The sequence below is a fragment of the Arachis hypogaea genome, chromosome 19, assembly GCF_003086295.3.
Source record: "Arachis hypogaea cultivar Tifrunner chromosome 19, arahy.Tifrunner.gnm2.J5K5, whole genome shotgun sequence".
NCBI classification, from domain to species: domain Eukaryota; kingdom Viridiplantae; phylum Streptophyta; class Magnoliopsida; order Fabales; family Fabaceae; genus Arachis; species Arachis hypogaea.
The window spans coordinates 147,029,770-147,051,584 of NC_092054.1; the positions used below are offsets into that span (position 1 = coordinate 147,029,770).

The window sequence follows — 21,815 nt, forward strand, 5'->3', positions numbered from 1 at the left end:
CCTATTCCTGAAACATATCTTTCCTTTCCCCATTTATTCTTTCTAGCTTATATATATGATTCCCAACCCCATCATCCCCTAATATATATATATATATATATATATATATATATATATATATATATATATATATATATATATATATATATATATATATATATATATATATATATATATATATACCCATCCGTGACCTCCCCCCCTTCCCCTTTATATATATATATATATATATATATATATATATATATATATATATATATATTAATTAATTTTAACCTCTCTTATCCTTTTATCATTGTCTTCTTCTTTTATAAAAATTATTATTTTTACTCATCCGTACACTTTTTATATCCCTCCCTGTTTTTAGTTTTTCTTTACTTGAGGATAAGTAAACTTTTAAGTTTGGTATTGTCACTTCACTTGTGGCTTTTCTGTTTATTTTAATAGCACCAAAAGGAGGCAAATTATCTTCACGGAGAAGCACAGCCTGAAGAATGAGACGGCTACTAGGATAACTGAGGTGGTTGAGTTCCTTTCATTCTATATTTCCTCCCGTTCTTATTATGTTATATTCCTGTTTTCTGCTATTTTACTTGAATGTCTGCATGATCTTTAGTAATTATGAGTCCTAGGTTCTAGTTTAATTCTGTTACTTTGAAATTTCAGTTATTTATCTTTTAATTGAAGAGATGTCTCATGTACCGCTCACTGAGCTTGAATCTAAAAAGAAAAAGAAAAGAAGTGATGTACTGCATGAGAAATTGAGTTTATATTAAAAAATAGTCTTATATACTTAAATGTGGTGGTATTATCTGTGATTCTGAATGCATGATATGAATAATGCATATTTTAATTTGAATAAAAGGATGTTGATGCATGAGGAACAAGAATTTAGAGAACTATTATAAATTCTCTGAAGTAAACAAAAGCTTAATCCTTGAAGCAAAAGAAATAGCAAAAGAAAAATAAAAGCAAGGTCCAAGGCTCTGAGCATCAATGACTAGGGAGGTTAGACATGATTAAAAGCTCAAAGAGTTGTTTCCCTAGTCATATGCTTGTGGTGTAAATGTATCAAGTAATCCTTGAGACTGAGCACTAAGAGTCGAGATCAAGTGTATTTAACAAAGCATGCCAAAGGCTTTGAGCACCACTGTCTGGGAGTAACTAAAAGAAAAATCAGAACCAAAAGAGAGTTCTCCAGTCAAGTGCTTGTGGTATTTTTGTGTCAAGTAAAGCTTGAGACAAAGCATTTAAAGTCACGGCTAGGCTCAAGTTGCAAAGCACCAAAGAAAAGAGATTGAAAGAAATTTTGCTGTGTTCAAGGATTAATCCGAAGTAAAAAGATTATAGAATTCATAATATTATTCATTCTTCATCTTATAAATCTGGGTGGAACGGAAGTATGACCGTTATTCTAATTGAGTTCTTGTAAACCTAGGAAAAGCTATTTACCTGAACAACAGCTTGAAAACTAATTCTCCTAAATCACTAATTATCTGGACTTAACGGGATACGTGACATATAATCCTCTTATATTTGGGTAATTGGGGTTTCTATGGCACATAAACTAGAATTGAACTTAATCCTCTAATTGAAATCAAGTGACCAAGGAATTGGCATCTGATGAAGGTTAGAAGAGACTAAAAAGGTCTAAGAAATTAGGGTTTAGTCACATATAGTTTGCTATGAATTGAATCTTTCATGATTAAAATAGTTGGTAAGAAAAGTCAATCCGGAAGATAGATATCTCTGACACCTTAACTGTTTTCTCCCATATTATTCACACCAATTTATTGCTTGCTTTCTAATATTCTGAATTTACTGTAATATTTTTAAACTCTCAAAACACCATTTTCTGTTTGTCTAACTAAGTGAATCACTCAATCATTGTTGCTTAGTCCATCAATTCTCGTGGGATCGACCCTCATTCACTTGAGGTACTACTTAGTACTACCCAGTACCCTTGCCGGTTAATTTGTGAGTTATAAATTTTGCACCACTAATGTACTCTTAAACTAGCACAATAGACACAAGGAACTGAACTAGTGATGATGGCAATATTAGTGGAAGAATCTTGATTAATCAACTCTAATGCATGCTTTAACCCTCTCATTAATTTGGTGTCTATGGCATTCTTATTTTTAGGCCTATCCAAAATTACCTCGACAATCCCTGCTCAAAAAAAGAATAAGTAAAATTACAGGTATACTATGATCAACAAACTTAGTCTTATCATAATAGCTTATATTACCAGAATCCGAGTGTTAGAGTTTTTGAAGCCTGACGAACTCAGAAGCAGAAGGCTCCAAAATGAAAGGCATAGGCATGTACCTTTATCACAAAAAAGGGCTTACTTTTATAATTAAATTATCAAAATTGTGTGGAGATAATGATAAAAAGAAAATTTAAAGCACCAAACTTCAAGTCTATAAATGGCATTTATAAAAGATATACCAAGTGGCCTTTTTCAAGGAACCGATCCTATAGAATTTGGGGTAAAAAGAAGGGACTTTTCAAAGTATAAAAACTTCATGAAATATAGAAATAAGATATCAAACATACATCGTTGATATAGAAATAAGATATCAAACATGGAATTCCTTATGAAATAACGTGCATATACATCGTTGTCCTGCTTTTGGTTCATGCTTCTCTTTTTCATCTTTCCTTCTTCCGCTACCAGACTTCCAAACATTCAAATTCAAAGAAATGGAGAAAATAAATAAATAAAGAATTATGTGAAACAAATTAGTTCCATTAAAAGCAAGGTAACATAAAAGTATCAAAATCACCTAAAAATAAAAATTTAACATTTGACACCACGTCAAAATAAAATCTAAACACAAATATATTCACCTAGTTGAGGGCATTTAAGATTTTAACATAATTACCATAGAAGTCCTATGAAATTAATATTTCTATCCAAAACAAAAAGTAAAGTAAAATAAGATTAATTGATAATGGCAAAGGTCTCTTGTTAACAACACAAAGATAAGGTCGACCTTACACTAGATTCTGATTGATTACGCTCAATGCTCTTCTGTTACACCATACACATGCATTCCTTAATAGAGTAATTCAAACTACATTATAGATTAAAATTGCTCTAGCTTAATAACAATAGATAGAAAAAAAATATGAATATCAACAAAAGTGGCATCTACTCATTGTCACATATAAGTTGACAACCATTAACTAATAATCATATTCATCACTTATGAACCATATAGTTGTTACCCTATGCAAACAGTATATAGATTGATATTGCGATAGTATACAAATCTTTCAAACTAAAATATACACAACATCCATACTTTAACCACACGCCAGTGATCCAAACACTTTCGATGTACATATTTTGATGTACCTTAGCATTTGCAAGGAGCAATGAAATTTCTCCCTTGAATGAATTAAAAGTAAATTAACTAAATATAAGTAAATTTATATACAACTAAAATTCACAAATTCATATACTAGGGAATTGCAATAAATTTCAAGTAAGTAAACTGAGCTAAGAATTCAGAGTAGCAACTAAAAAACTAAGAACTACAGCAAGAATTATACACGTAATAGCTCGATATAAATAGTTCAAGCTCAAATTGAGATAAAATATTTTTCATTTCAAACTAAAGCAAATGCATTTATCCACACACAAAAATATCACAAATAGAGTAGAATCGTGGAACAAGCTCAGAACAGGTGATCGAATCCCTAAGCTGAAAATTAGAAACATTTAAACAGAAAAAAGAGAATAGAAAGGGAAAAATTACCATTTGTTTCGAGATACCAGCATGTGAAGATAAACCTCTTTCATCACTACAACTACAACAAGCTCAATCAGCATCAACAGTAATAAGAAGATAGAAACTGTGAAGATAAATTGATAAACCTAAAATTGGCACAGAAAAATTGAGCCATAAGCAACAAAATCACAAAATCAGAGTATACTTGAAATTCACGAAGGGAGCAGATGCGATGAGAGCGGCGGCGGAGAGAGCTCTGCGACGATGGCAACGAAGGGAGTAGACACAATGAGAGCGGCGGTAGAGGAAGCTTGTGCGACGCAAGGGATGACAGAGAGATATCGTGCGATGCGAGCAGCGGTGGCAGCAGTAGTAGTGGCGAAAGAAGCTCGTGTGACAGAGAGAAGAAGCAGCTCGTGCGACGGAGAGAGGAAAAAGCTTGTGTTTTATTTGTGTGGAGTGTGAATGGAGCTTGAGAGAGTGGGGTTAAGTTAGGTTTAAGTCAATATCTTTTGATGGAAAATTTTAAATTACAGAGAGATTTTTTGTCTATAATAATTTGATAAAATGCTCATTTAAATACAGACAAATTTTATGTCGGTAATTATTTTCCATGAAAAAATACTAATTTTTTTGACAGAATTATCGACAGATCCTCTTTTCCATTTGTAATTCATGCTAATTCATTTTTCTTTGTTTCTGACGAAAATTTCCTCCCAAAATCTGTCTATATTTCCGTGAGATAAAATTTGTAGGAAATATCCATATGTAATAAGTACTTTTCTAGTAGTTTGTGCGTGTATTGTTTGGTGGCGGGTTTAGGAAACTCACGGCGGTGACGAAGGAGACCAGTTCGACGGCTAGGTGGAGTGCGTGGATTGGTCGCAACAGAGTTTGAAGCAGAACAATGTGACTTCCAGATGAACGCGAATGCAAACTCGAACAATGAACAACGAATAAACACGAACGATGAACGCCGAGCAAATGTAAATGGTAAACGCTGAACAATTCCAGACGGTGAACAGCAAAAATACGAATGATGGTAAAAAGTGCATTGTTACCTTCTCATCTCAACAACGATTAGGGTCACGGAGAATTAAAAAATAAGAAAAAGTGAGAGATATAGATTGTAATTTTACCATTGAAACACTACTTAAATTTCTGACGGTAAAAAAATTATATAAATAAATGTCATAATTTTATTCAATAAAGACACTTAAAAGAAAAAAGTAGTAAAATAAGTATAGCTATCCATTTAATTTGGTGCAGCGAGAATCATTAATATATTAATAGGTGTTTATTTATATTTCTTGTGACAAGTAATCTTCACTTAAAAAGTTGTCGTTTATGATGATTTATAAATTATAATACATGCATCAGATTTATTGATAAAAATAAAATGAAATCAAAGTATTATCTAATGTTATTATATATGAAAATGAAATAGCATTGTTAAGAAAAAGAAAGAGGATTCCTTAGACAAGAATTCAATCTCAATGCAACCCAAAATGAGACTCCAATCCAACACAATCTTAACAAATCCGCTCAAATCAATCATAATAAAACAATTTCATATGTTAGTTTTTTAGACACACGTAGGTACGTGACTGACATATGAAGTACAGGTTAATAATAAATTTCAATTACAACATTCTGACACTTCTGTTTAACTGACAATATTAAGATTACTATCAGATTGTGGCCCATGCAAATCTCAATTATAGAATTCAAGAATCGCTGGGGCTCATTTTAATTTATCAACAAATGAGACATAAATATAAATTTAATTTAAATGGGGTATACTGAATAAATGGTTGAACATATTAGAATTAAAATTAGATGGCTATAATTTAGATTTAAAAATTAGCTCATGAAATAAAAGATGTCTTAAATTTATAAAATTTATTTATCTTATATTTTAAAAGTACATGTTAAATTTATAAATTAAAAAAGTTTTTATTAAAAATATAAAAAAATTAAATTTTTAGTATATTTATTTTATATTCATTAAATAAAAATATTTAAATTTTTTTATTAATGAAAAATTTATTATATGTCCTACTTAAGACACATATTAGCTAAACATATATTTATAAATTCTTTAGGAATTTTATTTTTGATAAATATAAAATTTATAATATATTTTTTTATGTCCTTAAATGATAATATAAAGAATTTAATTTTGATGCATTGTCAATATAAAATAGTTTTACATGTGCATTCAATTATACAATGGCACATCAGTAAAAATAACTATTTTTTACATTAATAGCGTGAATAATCATCTAAAAAAACTGATGTAATTGTACGACTGTATAAAATGTTTTACACTGTCAGTTGATTAAAATTAATGTCTAATCTAAAATGTAAACATATACAAAGAAGAAGAATTAGAGAATTGAATAAAACTGTATTTGAGTTACGAGGTTTCTTTTTCTACATCAATACACTCTAATGAACTATATATATATATATATATATATATATATATATATATATATATATATTTGCTTATACAAAAAGAGAAATTTAACTACTTTAACTACCTCAGCATATATATATATATATATATGTGCCTTAATCAACTCTCAGCTACACTTTCAGTTATAACAGTCCTTTATTACTCTCTACATCTCGGTATCATATCTGTCTATGTATAATATCTATGAATAACGTAACATTATTCTTAATTTCTTATTGTAATTTAATTTGAAGCTCATTATGAATTTATTTACAATTTTCCAACTAAATTGGAAGAAAAATCTCTGCTACATATATTCTGATTTAATTCCCTAAATGATGATAATTTAACGGTGAGTTAATGAACAAAAATACACAAGAAAGAAAAATATAAAAGAAAAAGACAAAAATATATTCAAAAATACTTAAAAATAATTCAATACATCTCAAAGATTTTTTAGACCAGTCAAATTTGTCATTTTTTTTTATCTAATACTTTACTAGTCTGATATAAAATGTAACTATACACTTTGTAATTTCTAAAGTTTCGACACAACAACTCAAAAAATTATTTTCAATTTGTCTTATCTCTAAATCTTTCATTATACGTGCAATTAGAAGACATTTTTAATTTGTCTAAACAACCTTTAATTTGAAATATATTAAAATATTTTTATGGGACCTAGAATAAGGCACTTCCAAAATCGAAAGCTATTTTATTATATTTATATATTACAAAAATTATTTTTAATATAGAGATAAAAATGATGTTTTGGTTGAATATTAATATTTAAAGTATATTATAGTATTATGAATGTACAAAAAAAAAATTTCTGTATATTAGTCAAAATATTAACACGTGTTCAACACGTACTCTGCGTATTACCAGGATGATAACACGCATCTAACACATATTCTATATATTAATTCTCCACCTATAAAATTTACTAACCTGTAATTATATTAAATAATTTTATTTATAACAAAAATACTAATATTTTCTCTATATAAAAAAAATTAGTCTTATATATACACCATGTGAAGTAATGACTTGCCAACCTCTAACCACATATGCTTTTGTACTTCAAGTGTTGAATTATTGGCAGATAGCTAAAATGATTGGGGATAAAATCCATCAATATTTTTAGCAGATCTGTTGGCTCTTAAAAAATAGTGCGTGTCATGATGAGGATCTCTTGTTTTGTGCCAATTAGGGAACAAAAATCTATTGGCTGCTGTTTTTATCTGGATTTGCATATCCACCTAAAAAATCTATATGCATTGAATTCGATACATAATTTTGTGCATGCATGTGTTTGAATATATGCATATAAACAAATATGTGATCAATGGTAATGGCATATCACCTAATTAGTTATAACATTATTATTATCTATGTTATTTGAACTACTAATGATTACAGAAATAATTGTATGTATTATTTTGAAATCTTTAGAACGGGGAGTTCTTAGCTAGTAATAATTATTTTACATGCATTCAACTAACACATATTCTACTAGAGTGATATATGAATATGTAATAAAAAGCATACACTCCTTATAAATTTTTCAATGTTTCGAATGAAATTGTATGCAATAATAAAACAATCCCCCTACGTTACCAACATTATTTTTGTCAACTTCTGTCAACTTTTATTTACAACTGTGTTTAATAAAAATATCTGTGGATGTGTCTAATAAAAATATCTTTTTTATAGCTATGTCTAATAAAAATGTCTTTATAAATATATTTTCTAGATGTGTCTCTTTATATATGTATTTAAAATATAATAATTAATTATTATTGACAATAAATTGACAGATTAGTACCATATACTTTTTCATAATAAAATTGTGCACGACATTGAATTATTTGTTACAAAATTAAATGTTAAAAGTTGAATTTCTAGCGAAATTGATACTATAAAAATCTTATTAGTAAAGTCTTAATGTGAGAACAAGTAGAGTTAGTAAATTAATTATATTAGTTACTTATTATAATAAGAGAATAGAAGTTTTATATTGTTTAGAATAATAAACTTTATGTTATCTATTAGTTCTACATTACTTAAGTTATAAAGATTTTTTTTCTCACTAATATAAATAATTTATGTACTATTTATTTATTAATTAAAGTTGAAGTTGATAAGATGAATATGATATAAAGCGTAGTATTTATTTTTAATTAACTTGATCAACCAAGATAGATTTATGATTATTTTTACCATAATAAAATTGTTAACCTCGTCAAGATTAGTGACTCAAGCGCTGATCGTATCTGATCTCCAAAGAGATTAAACACACTGTGTTTTGATGTAATTATTATTCTTTTCCCTTAGCTTGTATGTGCATGTTCCAACCAGCACAATATTATCTTTCTTGTGTGCCTTTTTCCTATCACTCCCATCGTGTGGGGTATATAACTTCCTTATAAAAACCACTTATATCTACACACAATAAGAGAAGTTGGTATTTCGTACAATTCATGTATGCAAAAAATCAACTCGTACTAAATTAAATATATTAAATATACTTGAGCCAAATCATATATAGTAGTGCAATTTTTGCATACTAAAATATTGAGAAGGTCTTGGCATTGAGCACTTAGAAATATCTAGACATTATTTTTTTTCATTATATATTATCCTTTATATATATATATAAGTCCATTTTAATTTTACTTCATATCTTCTCCCACTAATTAGCTTGCCTACATCTCTACATGCATAAACCTCAACACTCTTGCTTCTACTTCAATTCACCACAAATTTTTCATTCGCATTTTGTAAATTTAAATGATGAAGGTCATGAAGGTTAAACTTCTCAAAAGTTGGCTAAGGGGGTTTACTAAATTGGGAAAGGTAAAGGCTAATTTTCTCATCAAATGTGCAATAATTCATGAAAAAATTGATCACATGTGGATTGGATACTGTTTCTTATTCCAAAATGATGAAGAGTCATTATCATCATCATGTTCATATGTACCAAAAGATGTCCCAAAAGGGCACCTAGTTGTGTATGTAGGTGAAGATTGCAAGAGATTTGTGATCAAGGTAGGTACACTCAACAATCCCCTCATTAAGGCATTGCTGGATCATGCTGAGGACGTGTTTGGATTCGATAATAATATGCTTCGCATTCCTTGCAATGAGACCATTTTCCTAAACATTCTTCACAATGCTACTACTCTTGAAGATGACCAACATCATAATAAGACCCTCTTACATTGTTTCTAGTAGTATTATGTATTCACATATGTTTTGTATATAGCAATGCGAATTTCTATTCATGGTCAAATTATGATACAATTATTTGGAAGATGTATATATTTTGTTCCTAGAAAAAATGTGTACATATTCTGTGCCATTATTATTTCACAATGATCACATTTAAATTTCTGCATCAAGCATAAATGGACGGTAACTAGTAGCTATTGAAGTATATATATGATACTATAAGAAAGTTGTTAATGTATATAAGAAAGTTAATTTACTTATAATTGAAGTAAAACTCAGTACTTTTAGTCTTTTATTATTATTATTGGGATTTTTGTGTAAAAATTAATTACGTACTGTTTTTTTATTATTATAAGTACTTTTAAATGTTTACTGAATCTGGTGTACCTTCTAATTTTAAGAGTGACTAATGTTTAACTTATCTATTTATCTAAAAGTTAATATATAGCATACCACAATATTATATATGGCCACTTAAATTTCAAAAGTATTTCTATTTGTTTAGCTCATTTCATAAATAAATATTAATCCAGTGTCATTATTATCACTTGTACGTATGTGTACTATACTACTATTGTTACCATAGACAATATATACTTATTAATTATTAGCTATTGAATAATTTATCTTGGTTTTTCAAAATCTAGAAGGCCAATACTTTTTGACAAGAAACTTAATAATAGTGTTTCATTTGATTTAATATATTAAATGAGGCACACAATTTTATGGAAACTCTGTATTCAACAATTTAACTATGAAATTTTTTATCTCATTTTTACCCTACAATAATGTTACATGAATAACTAATTTGTGTACAGCTACTTAAAGTACACAAAGTCCAAAATATACCTATTTGTGATAGTTATACAAATAATTATACAGCTAATGTGATATTTGTGTTTTTATCCCAACAATAAAGAAAAGTAATAAACAAATGAAATCAAAGATACTAATGTCTACCTCTAGTAGGGTGGTAGCATAACCATAATATACTTGTGGCAAAAAAGAAGAAAAAAAAAAAACTAGAATAATCCAATGTATGTTAATGTCATAGATACCAAACTGGCTATTGTTGTGAATCTTTCAACTTATGATTTCTAGCTTTTAGATTTGCTGCATCGTACATTTTATACTTGAATAGTTGAATGTTTAATCAAATAAGGAAAGGAGAAAAGAACACAGGGTAGCTAGCCGAGGGCGCATAATACTTTGGTCTGATATAGAAAAGATTTAATGGTCCAAAAAGGAAGAAATAAAACCATTTGTCCTATGTACCCTTTTAAGTCCTTGCAAACTATACAAAGATCTCCAATTATTAATGAACATGGGTAAAAATAAAAATACCATAAATGCCTAAATGGCATTAAATGAGAGAAACATAGATTCTTCAATAATTCACACCAATGTTTCTTGTTTGAGGTCTAAATTACATTGACAAAGAGCACATACATAAAAACTTAAGAGACATACAGTTAGCTATCACATTTTCATTCAAATACATGTCCATGAACTATTAAAAATAATAAATAAAAAAGAAAGTATACATCACAAGAAGAGGAGAACCAACAGTGGAGCTAGCATATTGGAAGAGGAGAACCATTCCACTCCTTTAGACAATCCAACATTGGATCAATCAATTTTCCTTGACACATAGCAGTGAATACCTTATCACATTCCTCACCAGGGGACCTAACTTTCTCACCTGTCAGCAAATCTGTTCCCAAAGTTTCTCTCACAAACCTGTAAATTGGATATGATCTACACTCCTTGATTCTGTTAGGAACAGCAGCATTTCCATTCTCAACTCCAATTCTTGCACTCTCAATCTCTTTGGGCAAAAGGGTCTTCAGCTCTTGCTCAAAAGCTCCAATCTTTTGGAAAATTGAGGTGCTTGCATTGCACTCTTTCTCACCATTCTGTAAAGCATGATCAACCAAGACTTGTCTCAGCTTCTGCATCAGAGGGTAGCTTGCGCTGCACGGATCATCGGCGTAGGCGAACACATACTCGCGATCCACGACCTTGAGCAAGTCCTTTTCGCAGAACCTGGACGGATGTAACTCGCCGTTTACCCCCATTGTGAGCACCCTTTTGGCCACTTGGCTCACTGTGTTCTTCACCGTGTTCTTCAGATTCTCCTCTAAATGCCTAAGATCAATGGCTTGGCACAACGCTACCAAGTAAGTTGATGACATCAGCTTCAATATATCAACTGCCTCAGCTGTTTTTCTTGATGAGATCAATCCCAAGGAGTTCACATCTTGGTTATGTTGCTCAGCACTCTGAACATGGTTTGTCACAGGGTTTGCAAGATATTGCAGCTCAGAGCAGTATGAAGCCATGGCGATTTCCGCGCCTTTAAAGCCGTAATCCAAGCTCGGATTCCGGCTAGCGGTTAAATTCGAAGGCAGACCGTTGTTGTAAAAGTCATTAACTAACTCGGAGAATTGAGCAAACATGAGTTTGCCAATGGATGCTATGGCCAGCCGGGTGTTATCCATCGACACACCAATCGGAGTCCCTTGAAAGTTCCCCCCGTGCAGTGCCTTATTCCTCGACACATCGATCAATGGATTGTCGTTTACAGAGTTGATCTCCCTCTCGATCATCTTCGTGCTATGGCGAATCACCTCAATTTGTGGCCCTAACCATTGAGGCGAAGTTCGAAGAGCGTATCTATCTTGTTTCGGCTTCTGAAGAGGATCAATCTCATGAACCTTCTCTGCAGCTTTAACATATGAGCTTCCATCTAAGATATGTTCCATTATTGCTGCAGCTTCAATCTGACCAGGGTGGTGCTTCAATTTGTGAGTTAGATGATCAGTAAACTCCGGCTTCCCCTGCATAACTTCCGCGAAAATTGCCGACAAAACCTCCGAGAGGACGGCCAGTATGTTGGCCTCGAAGAGTACCATTGAGGCTAGGCCAGAACCAACAGCAGTTCCGTTGACCAGAGCCAGACCTTCCTTGGGCTGCAAGTCAAAGAAACCGCTGTCAATTCCGGCCAGCTCGAAGGCCTCTTTGGCATTGAGGAGTTGTCCATTAGGCCCAACTGACTTGGAGTTGGGCCTTCCGATTAGAAGGCCCGCTACGTAGGACAACGGGACCAGGTCGCCGGAGGCGGTGATGGTGCCGCGGAGAGGGAGGCATGGTGTAATGTTGTGGTTGAGGAACTTTGTTATGGCTTCCAAGATCTCGAATCTGATTCCGGAATAGCCTTGGAGCAATGTGTTGATCCTAACCAACATGGCTGCTCTTGTTGCTGTGTGGGACAATGTGTGACAAGATTCTGTGCTGTTGCCGAATATTCCGGCATTCAAGAATCTGTTTGGACAAAATTGAGTAATGGTCAAATTGTATTCATTAAACAAAATGCATAATATAATGATTCCTAGGAAGCTACGAACAAGTTGACTAAGTCAAACTAGTATGTTCAATGAGACAATGACCCAATAAACTATTCATGTAAACTTTTTTTATACTAATATTATATTTTTATATAAAAAAATTATTTTCTAAAAATAAACATAAAAATTAATTATTTTTTATGCAATAAATCTAATCCCTAATTAAATGTAAAATTATATTCATTAAATTTTTTTTAGATAATAAATATTAGAAAAATACTAAAAGGCTAGTTAAATTTATTGATTTTGGTCAATAGTTAGCTAACAATAGGACTAAAAATATATTGTTGGATTGTTAGATAAAAAGAATTAGATTAATGTGCTGAAGGTGTTGGACAAAAATAATAAATTCGACTGATTTTTTTATTTTTTTAACTATTAATAAAATAAATCTTTCCTATGATAAAAAAAAAATTAAACAAGTCAATAAGATTCTTATAAAAAACTGATAATTAAAAAATTATCACTTAATTTTTTTTTACTAATAAAGAAATTTTCGCTAAGATCATTTTGTAAAGTGGTTCTAAATTTTTTGCCATAATCTATGAGACCAAGACCAAACTAACATAGTTTAAAAAAATATATAATTCTATAATATTATTAATTAAGTACAAAACTATTAATTATGTACTGCACAAAGAACAACTAAGTCTGAAAAATAAGTGCACAAATCAATCAATCATACTCATTTAACTTTGTTGTTGTTATTACTAATTTTGATACACAAATTTATGTAGAACTTTGTTATATTGACAGTTAATTAAAGAGACGGATTTGTGTGTTGGAGAGGGATGAGGTATTAAATATGGATCAAGTAAAGTTGTGACATGAGTGGTTCCAAGGCTTCCATGTAGATGGAATAACCATAAATCCATAATATCGGTTACAAATTAATGGGATCACATCATATAAACTTATGGGGAAAGTTAAAAGGCAACAATTTCAGTAAAAAGAAAAATTGAAAAAAAGAATTAATTAGTATTAGTCTTAGGAAATGAATCCTCTCCAATTTTTTTAATACTTGATAAGATACAGTGTGATTTTTCACCTTTGATTCTATAAGTAGAATCAAAAATAAATAAGAGAGAGAGAGAGTAATAAATGATTAGATTTTTTTTTTCATTGGAGAGAATCCACTCCGATCCAAATAACAAAATATTTTTTCTTTACAGTTTTATTCCTCTTTTTCTCACTTAACTACCACTATTTTTTTCTGGCCTCTAATTTTTATATTATGCCACATCCATATCCATGATTGTGATATGCAAGTTTAACTGATTAAGCACTATATTATATAGGTTAAAAGTTAAAACTTATTCATACAGATACAGGTAATTTGGTTTTTCTAACTATGCGTGTTGAATTTATTAACGTATATACGTGATCCAAAAACAAAAATACAACGAAGAAAACAAAAGGTTTATATAACTTTTTTAAGTATTATCTTAATCAAGATTTCAAGATCAAGGTTGGATTGAATCAAAAATGGAATAATACGTACACCAACGCAAAAACAAAACAATACAAAAAAAAAAAAAAAGCCACAAATGGAAAGTCAGATATCCTCCTACAACTAAGCCTTTTAATTTATTTATTATTTTGTACCATTGTTAGTTAGACAAGTTCTCTTTATCTTGACCCATTTGACCTTTTCTTACGTTACATCTCACAAAGCTAAGAATTAAGTAATCTTTTGAAAACTCGAATTAAGAAGAGAGAGGGGTGGTATAAATTAAAGGTTTTAAGATCTTATAAAATGCTTTAAAAACTTCAAATATTTTATATGAGATTAATTTTAATAGTGTACTGTTATTGCAAAAAACATTCATCTAATCATATATCATCACATAAAAATATTTCTATCTTTAATATATATCCCATGATTTTAAAAATATTTTATTTGTTAATAATCACATCTAAAACTATATGTGAATATGCATGTTGTATTACTTGAATATTCTAATTTTTGAAGGAAAATAGTAAAGTACTATCACATAATTTATTTTAGAAATTTATCAAATAATATCAAATATAGATATAAAAATTAGGACGAATACTAATAATGAACCTTGAAACAAAGTATAAGTGTAATATTCTTTAAAAATTGACCTGTTATTAAATGTAATGAATAAAATAACACGCTATAAGATATTTTCTGTAAAAAATACATGTAGCCTGTTTAAAATTTTAAAAATAAAAATAATAAATCGAATAATAAATTATTTTTTTAAATATTAATTATTTATATGAAAACAAATAATTAAAAATTAAAATTTATTTAATTAATAAAGAACAAAAAATTTTCTACTTAATGAAAAGAATTTAAAAAGATTGGTCACAATAAAAAAAATAATTGAAAATATAAAAATTTTAAAATTTTAATATATTTATTAAAAGAATTTTAAAATTTTTGCTAATAATAATATTAACATGTTTCCGTAAACAAATTAGCTAAACTTTTTTATGAATACAAAATATGTTCAGCGTTTCATACTTTCATTTTTGTTGGATGGCCTCTTTTTCTAACTTTGTTTTTATTAATCCAAACTGGAGTGGACCCCACAAACGGGGCACTTGGGTCATTGTACAGTGTGAGAACAGGAAAAGATCCTCCAATGGAAGGTGTCTCTGTCTCACACAAATGACGTATTCAATTAAGAGAACGATTTTGTCCATCTTTGTTCACAAATCACAAAGTGATTATTCATTATTGTATGGGATATTATTGTTCCACCAATGATTCACACTAATCTTACTTACCTAACATTTTGTGCCTTAACTTTTGAAGACAAAAAAATTAGCTATCATGTGTCTAATAATAAACACATCTTAAAATTATTATTAGTAATTATTTAAAAAATTTTATTTTAATAAATACATAATAAATATATTAAAAGTTTAATTATATATATTTTTTAAAATTTTGAATTAATAACTTCAATTTTTACTCTTAAAACACATATAAACTAAGTAAAAAAAAAATAAAAATCATTCGTCACATTATTACTTGCTTAATTATTAATTACTTAACCCCGCAAGACGAAGAGGGGTTTGGTGAGTAACAAGATACGATCCCCATGTCTTGCTTAGCGTTGTCCGCACAATTTTAAATCAAAGATAAATAATTAAATTAATTAAATTGTTTAGAGAGTAAAATATTTTAATCATATTAAATATATATTAAAATTAATTATTAAAATTAATCATTAATATAAAATATATATTAAAATACATATAAAATACATATTAAAAATAAATTAAATTAATATGTGAAACACAGAAAATGTCTAAGTGACAAATATAACTAATAAATATAAAAGATATTTGTGAATTTTTCTTAAAATAATTTAAATTAATATGTGAAACACAAAAAAAATTAAATAACACCTATTATTATTAAGAGTAATCTTAAAAAGATAATAATTTAAAGTTACGACCTTATTAACTTAATATTTATAATTTATATATATAACATTTAAAATTACATATTCATTACATCTAATATTATGAATTTATTTTAGAAGTAATTAATACATATAAAATAAAATAATTTTGGACAAATTTATGCTGATTTTTATTGTTTTTTAAACATTTTGTAGTATTAAATAGAAAAAATAATATATAGAACATACATCTATTCAATATCAACTATGGTATGTAGTATGTACTTCATTCCACTTATTAGTTATTATCCTGCAAAAAGCTAGCCCAAGTAAAATTTATTTACCATTATTAACATCATTAATAACATCTTGCACTATATGTGGCCTACATCCTATAGATTCCGAACCCAAAAACACCATCATATTTTTCATGTTCAACTAATATTCACAATAACATTAAAAAAGCAAAAAGAATTCACACCTATGTCAAATCTACAAACCGATAAAATAAAGTTTCTCAAATTAGGACATGACCTCGTCGATCACCTAATAATTACTTATAGCACGTTACTAATAACCTACCTACCGCCAAGTAACGACAATCAAAATATTCACTTATCACACAAATAAACATCAAACTCATTGATTTACAAATACAAAATTTTCTTTTTATTTTTTTGGGCAACATAGAGAAATATCATATAGAAGCTTATTAATAAGACCTTAATGAATTAAATATCAATAATGGAAGCAAAAATATATACTACGCTAGCATGCATTCGTCAATTCTAGTAACTGTAGAAGTGTTAATGACAATTAATAAAAGGAAACTCTAGCTAAAACCAATGTAATTAATATTCAATTAATTGTTACCTTATGAGTTCATTTTGAAGGGCACCACCTTGCTTGGTTCTCCTGTGTGAGGTTGCACCAAACCCTGTGGTGACACCATAGCTATCCATGCCTTTGTCCATGCTCTCCCTCACCCAATCGCTGCTTGCCTTCACCTCGGCACGTGCCTCCTCCGCCAGAGCCACCGCCACGCCACCATCGTCGTTCATGGCCACCGCGGCCACCTGGGATATGGTGAGTCCCTTGCCACCCAAGAACACCTCCTTCTTCCTGTACTCTTCTATCATCCGCTTTACCTCGTCGAGATGACTACCCTTTAGGGCCTCTGCAGCCATGACCCAGTTCAGTGGGTCATGACTGTCATTACAGAGGCTCAAGGAGTCGTTTCTGCTGCTCGAATTCTCCATTTAAAAAAAGTGGTTGGTTTAAACGTGAATAGTAATTAGATAACAAGGCTTGTATATGTATAATGTGACTATAATGATGATGATCACAAAAATGGAAGTGAACAAAAGGAGAATAAGAGAACCACCTTGGGTTTGTGATTGCAAAAAAATAATAATGAAATGAGATAAAGTGGAAAATTTTCTTAATGGGAATTGCAGGAAATTAAGAAAATTTTCCTGAGAAAAAGAGGAAAAAAGTGGGGGATTATATATATAGAGAGAGGGGGGTTGGTGACATTGAGTGTAGGTGGGTAAGCCGATGGGTTAGTTGAGAACACGAGGTGACCGTTGGATGATCATGGGAATGGAGGATCATGATGGAGACACGTGGAAGTGTGAGTAGTAGCTTTTGCAACACAACTTATGTTGTTGTTGGTGGTGGTAGTGTTAGTGCTGAGTCCAATCCAAATCTAAATCAAAATCCAAGTTTTTATTACTATTATTATTATTTTGAGCCTTATATATTAATTTTAGTCTATGTTTGAAAAAAATAAGAAGGAAAGTGAGTTGAGAAGGAAGTGCGGGTTGGTGGGTTGAGATTTGAGAAAGAGGGTAGAGGAACGCTCGAAATTCCAAAATAATAATGACTCAGTATTAAATTAAGATACGTTGATTTCTTAACTAGATAGACATCTCAATTATTAAGCTTGAGTTTATTACTTGAAAAATAATAATTGTTACGAGGCCAAGCTCCAACTCTATTGTGAAATTCAATTGAGTTGATGATTGGATCAGATTAATCGAATTTACAGTAATAGAACATAAATGTGGATTATTCAATTGGGATAGTAAATTAATAGTGTTGTTTAAGATATTATATTAGTATTCAAATTATAATTTATAGCTTTTAATTTCTAAAAGATTTGTTTTATATATAAAAGTTGTGTTGTTACTTGTTACATTTGGCTTTAATTTCTATCTCTTACAGAAAAATTAAATGATATGATATTTTCTTTTAACGGAGTTACATTAATTTAATTATATTAAAAACGTATGATAATATAATAAGTCAACAGAAAGAGGTACATATGATTAGAAAGTATAAACTACAAATATAATTAAATTTTTGAAAATTTTAAAAGTTCAAATGTACTTAATTAAGATCTTTTGCCGCGAGATAAATATAATGACCAACAATAATGTTAGGTTATTTGGATAATTAACCAAATAAACTTCAATCTAAGAATAAAGAATACAAGTTAGAATATTAGTGAATAGGTCATACCGAAATTTAATATTATAACCATGAATGTATTAACATAGTGTTTGCACTGAAAACTAATTAATTATTATTTGATGATGTTTCTCTATTAAATTACACCAGCAATCAATAATCATTTCAATATATACTCAAACCTATTTTTAGAAAAAGAAATATAAATTATAAAAATTGGTACAACAATAATGAAGTATGGCTTGCCACGTCATTGAATTAAAATGACAAATGTTTAGGCTCAATTATTATATTAATGGTGAGAATTTTCAATGAGAGTAGTAATGCAAGGTTGCCCAAAATAATGTGTTGCCTAAATTCTTGGCCGGACAGTCGGACACATGTGGTTTCGTTTCATTTTGTTAAAAGACATTGATCCGTGCGGGAAGAAAGAAAATATAAAAATCAACCACCACTAATAATACACCAAATCAACATAAACATAGCAACATTTTTTTTTATACTATCCTTATGATGATTAATATTGGATTAGTGGAGGTAAAAACGTAATATATTTTGCTTTATATAACAAATCCATAAATATCAAATTATTTTTAATAAATAAATTTTATTAATTTATATGTAAATTCTGATAAATATAAATATAAATTATGTTAACTTGTAGGTATATTTTAGTAAATATAAGTACAAACTATATATTTATATATGCAATTTTTTTAAAAAAAAGATGGACATAAATTATTACTGGTCAAATGTTGGCCCAAAATAATAATTTGTTGGCTTAGTATTGTTACAAATGTATTTGAGTGAATTATTGGAGGGAGTATACTACTTAAAGTTGGTGAGGTTTCTAGTGACTCTAATATAGTGGGAGAGGATGGTGGAGTAGAGGTCTGTATAAGAAGGGTTGGTATTGAAGATGTTTGCATTTCAAATTTTGTGGAATCTAAACTTTGATCTCATGTATCTAAAGAAGACTTTGTTTTAGAATTGTAATACATAGAATGATAAGAAAATAAAGTTTCAATGAAATTGACATGTCTATAGCAAGATAGACTTTACCATTTTTGGTCATGCACGGGTAGCCTTTATGATTGGAATCATAACCAAGAAATAGACAAATCTCATGTTTATAATCAAACTCAGAACTCTTATATGGTCTTAAGAGAGGAAAGCATGCACATCCAAACATCTTAAAGAAAGTAAAATCTGGTGATTGATTGAATAGAGTTTCATAAGAACTTTTATTATCAAGCATATTTGTTAGTAATATGTTAATGATGTAGGTAGATGTAATGAATGCATCCTCCCAAAATTGCAATGGAAGAGATGTTGTTGCCAAGAGAAAAAGTCTCATTTCGACAATATGTATATGCTTCTTTTCTATACTCCTTTGTTGGTAACGTGTATAAGGACATAACATTCTATGTTAGATATCTTTATTGACAAAAAACTCAATAGTTAAACTAATTTTTTTACATATTCTTAATTGAATCTTGTGGTTTTGTACACACGCAGAAAAAGTAACTTAAAAATATTCATCAATTTTGTCCCAAACTTCATGAAATTCGGATAAGTGAATGACTTTGTTCTTAAAAGCAATTTGTCATTGAAGCAACCAACCAAGTGGTGGAAGTTCTGTCATCTTGGCGCCAATTTTTGAACTCTTATGATTTAGTAACAGTTTTTTTGATAGCATCTAATGTGAATTGTTTAGGAATTTTTGTTGGATCAAGATGATTTTCAAAGTCCAGACTCTCAAGAGTAAGAATTATAAGATATCTCTAAGTAGAGTAGTTGTCTTTATTGAATTTTTTGACAATGGGTGAGAATGTCTTCTTTGTTAAATCATAAAGTGTAATTCATTCTCAATCAAAAGATGAAATGGTGTCTCTAGATACGATACCACGAATAGTTATATCTGTAACATTCTCTTTTAAGTAAGAGTCTTTTTTAGGTTTGTTTGATTTTTGCATAGGCCTTTTTTTTCTTCTTTTATTTGCTTTATGCTATTTTTTTCTACTTTTATAGTTCATCAATGATTAAACTTTAAACCTTTTGAATATAAAATTTTGATACTATAAAAGATGTAACAAGTAGTCAAAAGAAAAACATCACAAAGCAAAAAAAAAACTAAGAAAAAAAGAAAGCAGAGAGAAAAAAAAGTTCCTTGACTATGAAAAAAATCAAAGACAGGTTAAGAAAATTCAAATGTAATTCATTCAATCCATAATGAGATATTAGTACTATATATAGGCATTGCCTAAGACATGCTGATACACCAAGAAGCAAGAAGAACTAGTAACTTCTAACTAATTCTATACCAGCAACAACTAACCAACTAAATTACATTAGTTACTGATTTTACAATTAACTTTTCTCTTCTCCCTTAATACAATCAGCACTGCATTAACGAAAGTATGGTCATTTATAAAAGTAATGGACTATTTCAATTCACATGTTAAAAAATTTAGTGACTAATTTTGAACATTATTTTTATAAGTTTAATTAAGGAGTTACTTTCTTTCTGTCAATAGCAATCAATTTTTTGAAATTATATTTTCATTCTAAATTTTAAATTTTCTAAAAATTAAAGATTTAAGTGTGTGTGTGTAAATATTCTAACATCCAAATCATTAAGAATGTAAAAATTAGTCATGGAAGCTATAAATGAATGTGAGAGACATAATGTATGAGCTTTTAATGTGGTATCGTAGCTTCTTAAAATAAGTGAACCCCAAAAAAAAACTTTTGTATATTAGGGTTTTTCTCTGTATATGATGATGTCATTGTGACTAGATGCTAAATAATAATAATAATAATAATAATAATAATAATAATAATAATAACATATGAGTTTCCCGAGATGATATACGTATACAATATTTAACTAAGGATATAGGCAAATTAAATATTGTCGAATTTGAGTTCTGAGAATAGAAAAAGAAATTACTAAAAGACTCTAACAACACACACTTTTTATGAAATCTTTATTTTAATTTGTCTAATGTAATTAGTCAAATATAATTCTGATAATAAGATTCGGACGCCGGTTTTCTATTGGAATAATTGCTTTCAGTTCATGAAGGTGTCTTGAATAGTTAAATAAGTTTTC

At 29.2% G+C, this 21,815-nt stretch overlaps 1 protein-coding gene across 1 annotated transcript; it reads right to left on the minus strand.

Annotated features, from left to right (window-relative positions):
- Positions 1-10,806: 10,806 nt before the first annotated feature.
- Positions 10,807-17,712, minus strand: LOC112779615 (phenylalanine ammonia-lyase 2). Its single transcript, XM_025823943.3, has 2 exons — positions 17,102-17,712; positions 10,807-12,762 (listed from the first exon to the last, which is right to left on the minus strand). The coding sequence occupies exons 1-2, from the start codon at positions 17,485-17,487 to the stop codon at positions 11,013-11,015; spliced, it is 2,136 nt and encodes a 711-aa protein (XP_025679728.1). The 5' UTR covers positions 17,488-17,712; the 3' UTR covers positions 10,807-11,012.
- Between the last annotated feature and the right edge of the window lie 4,103 nt (positions 17,713-21,815).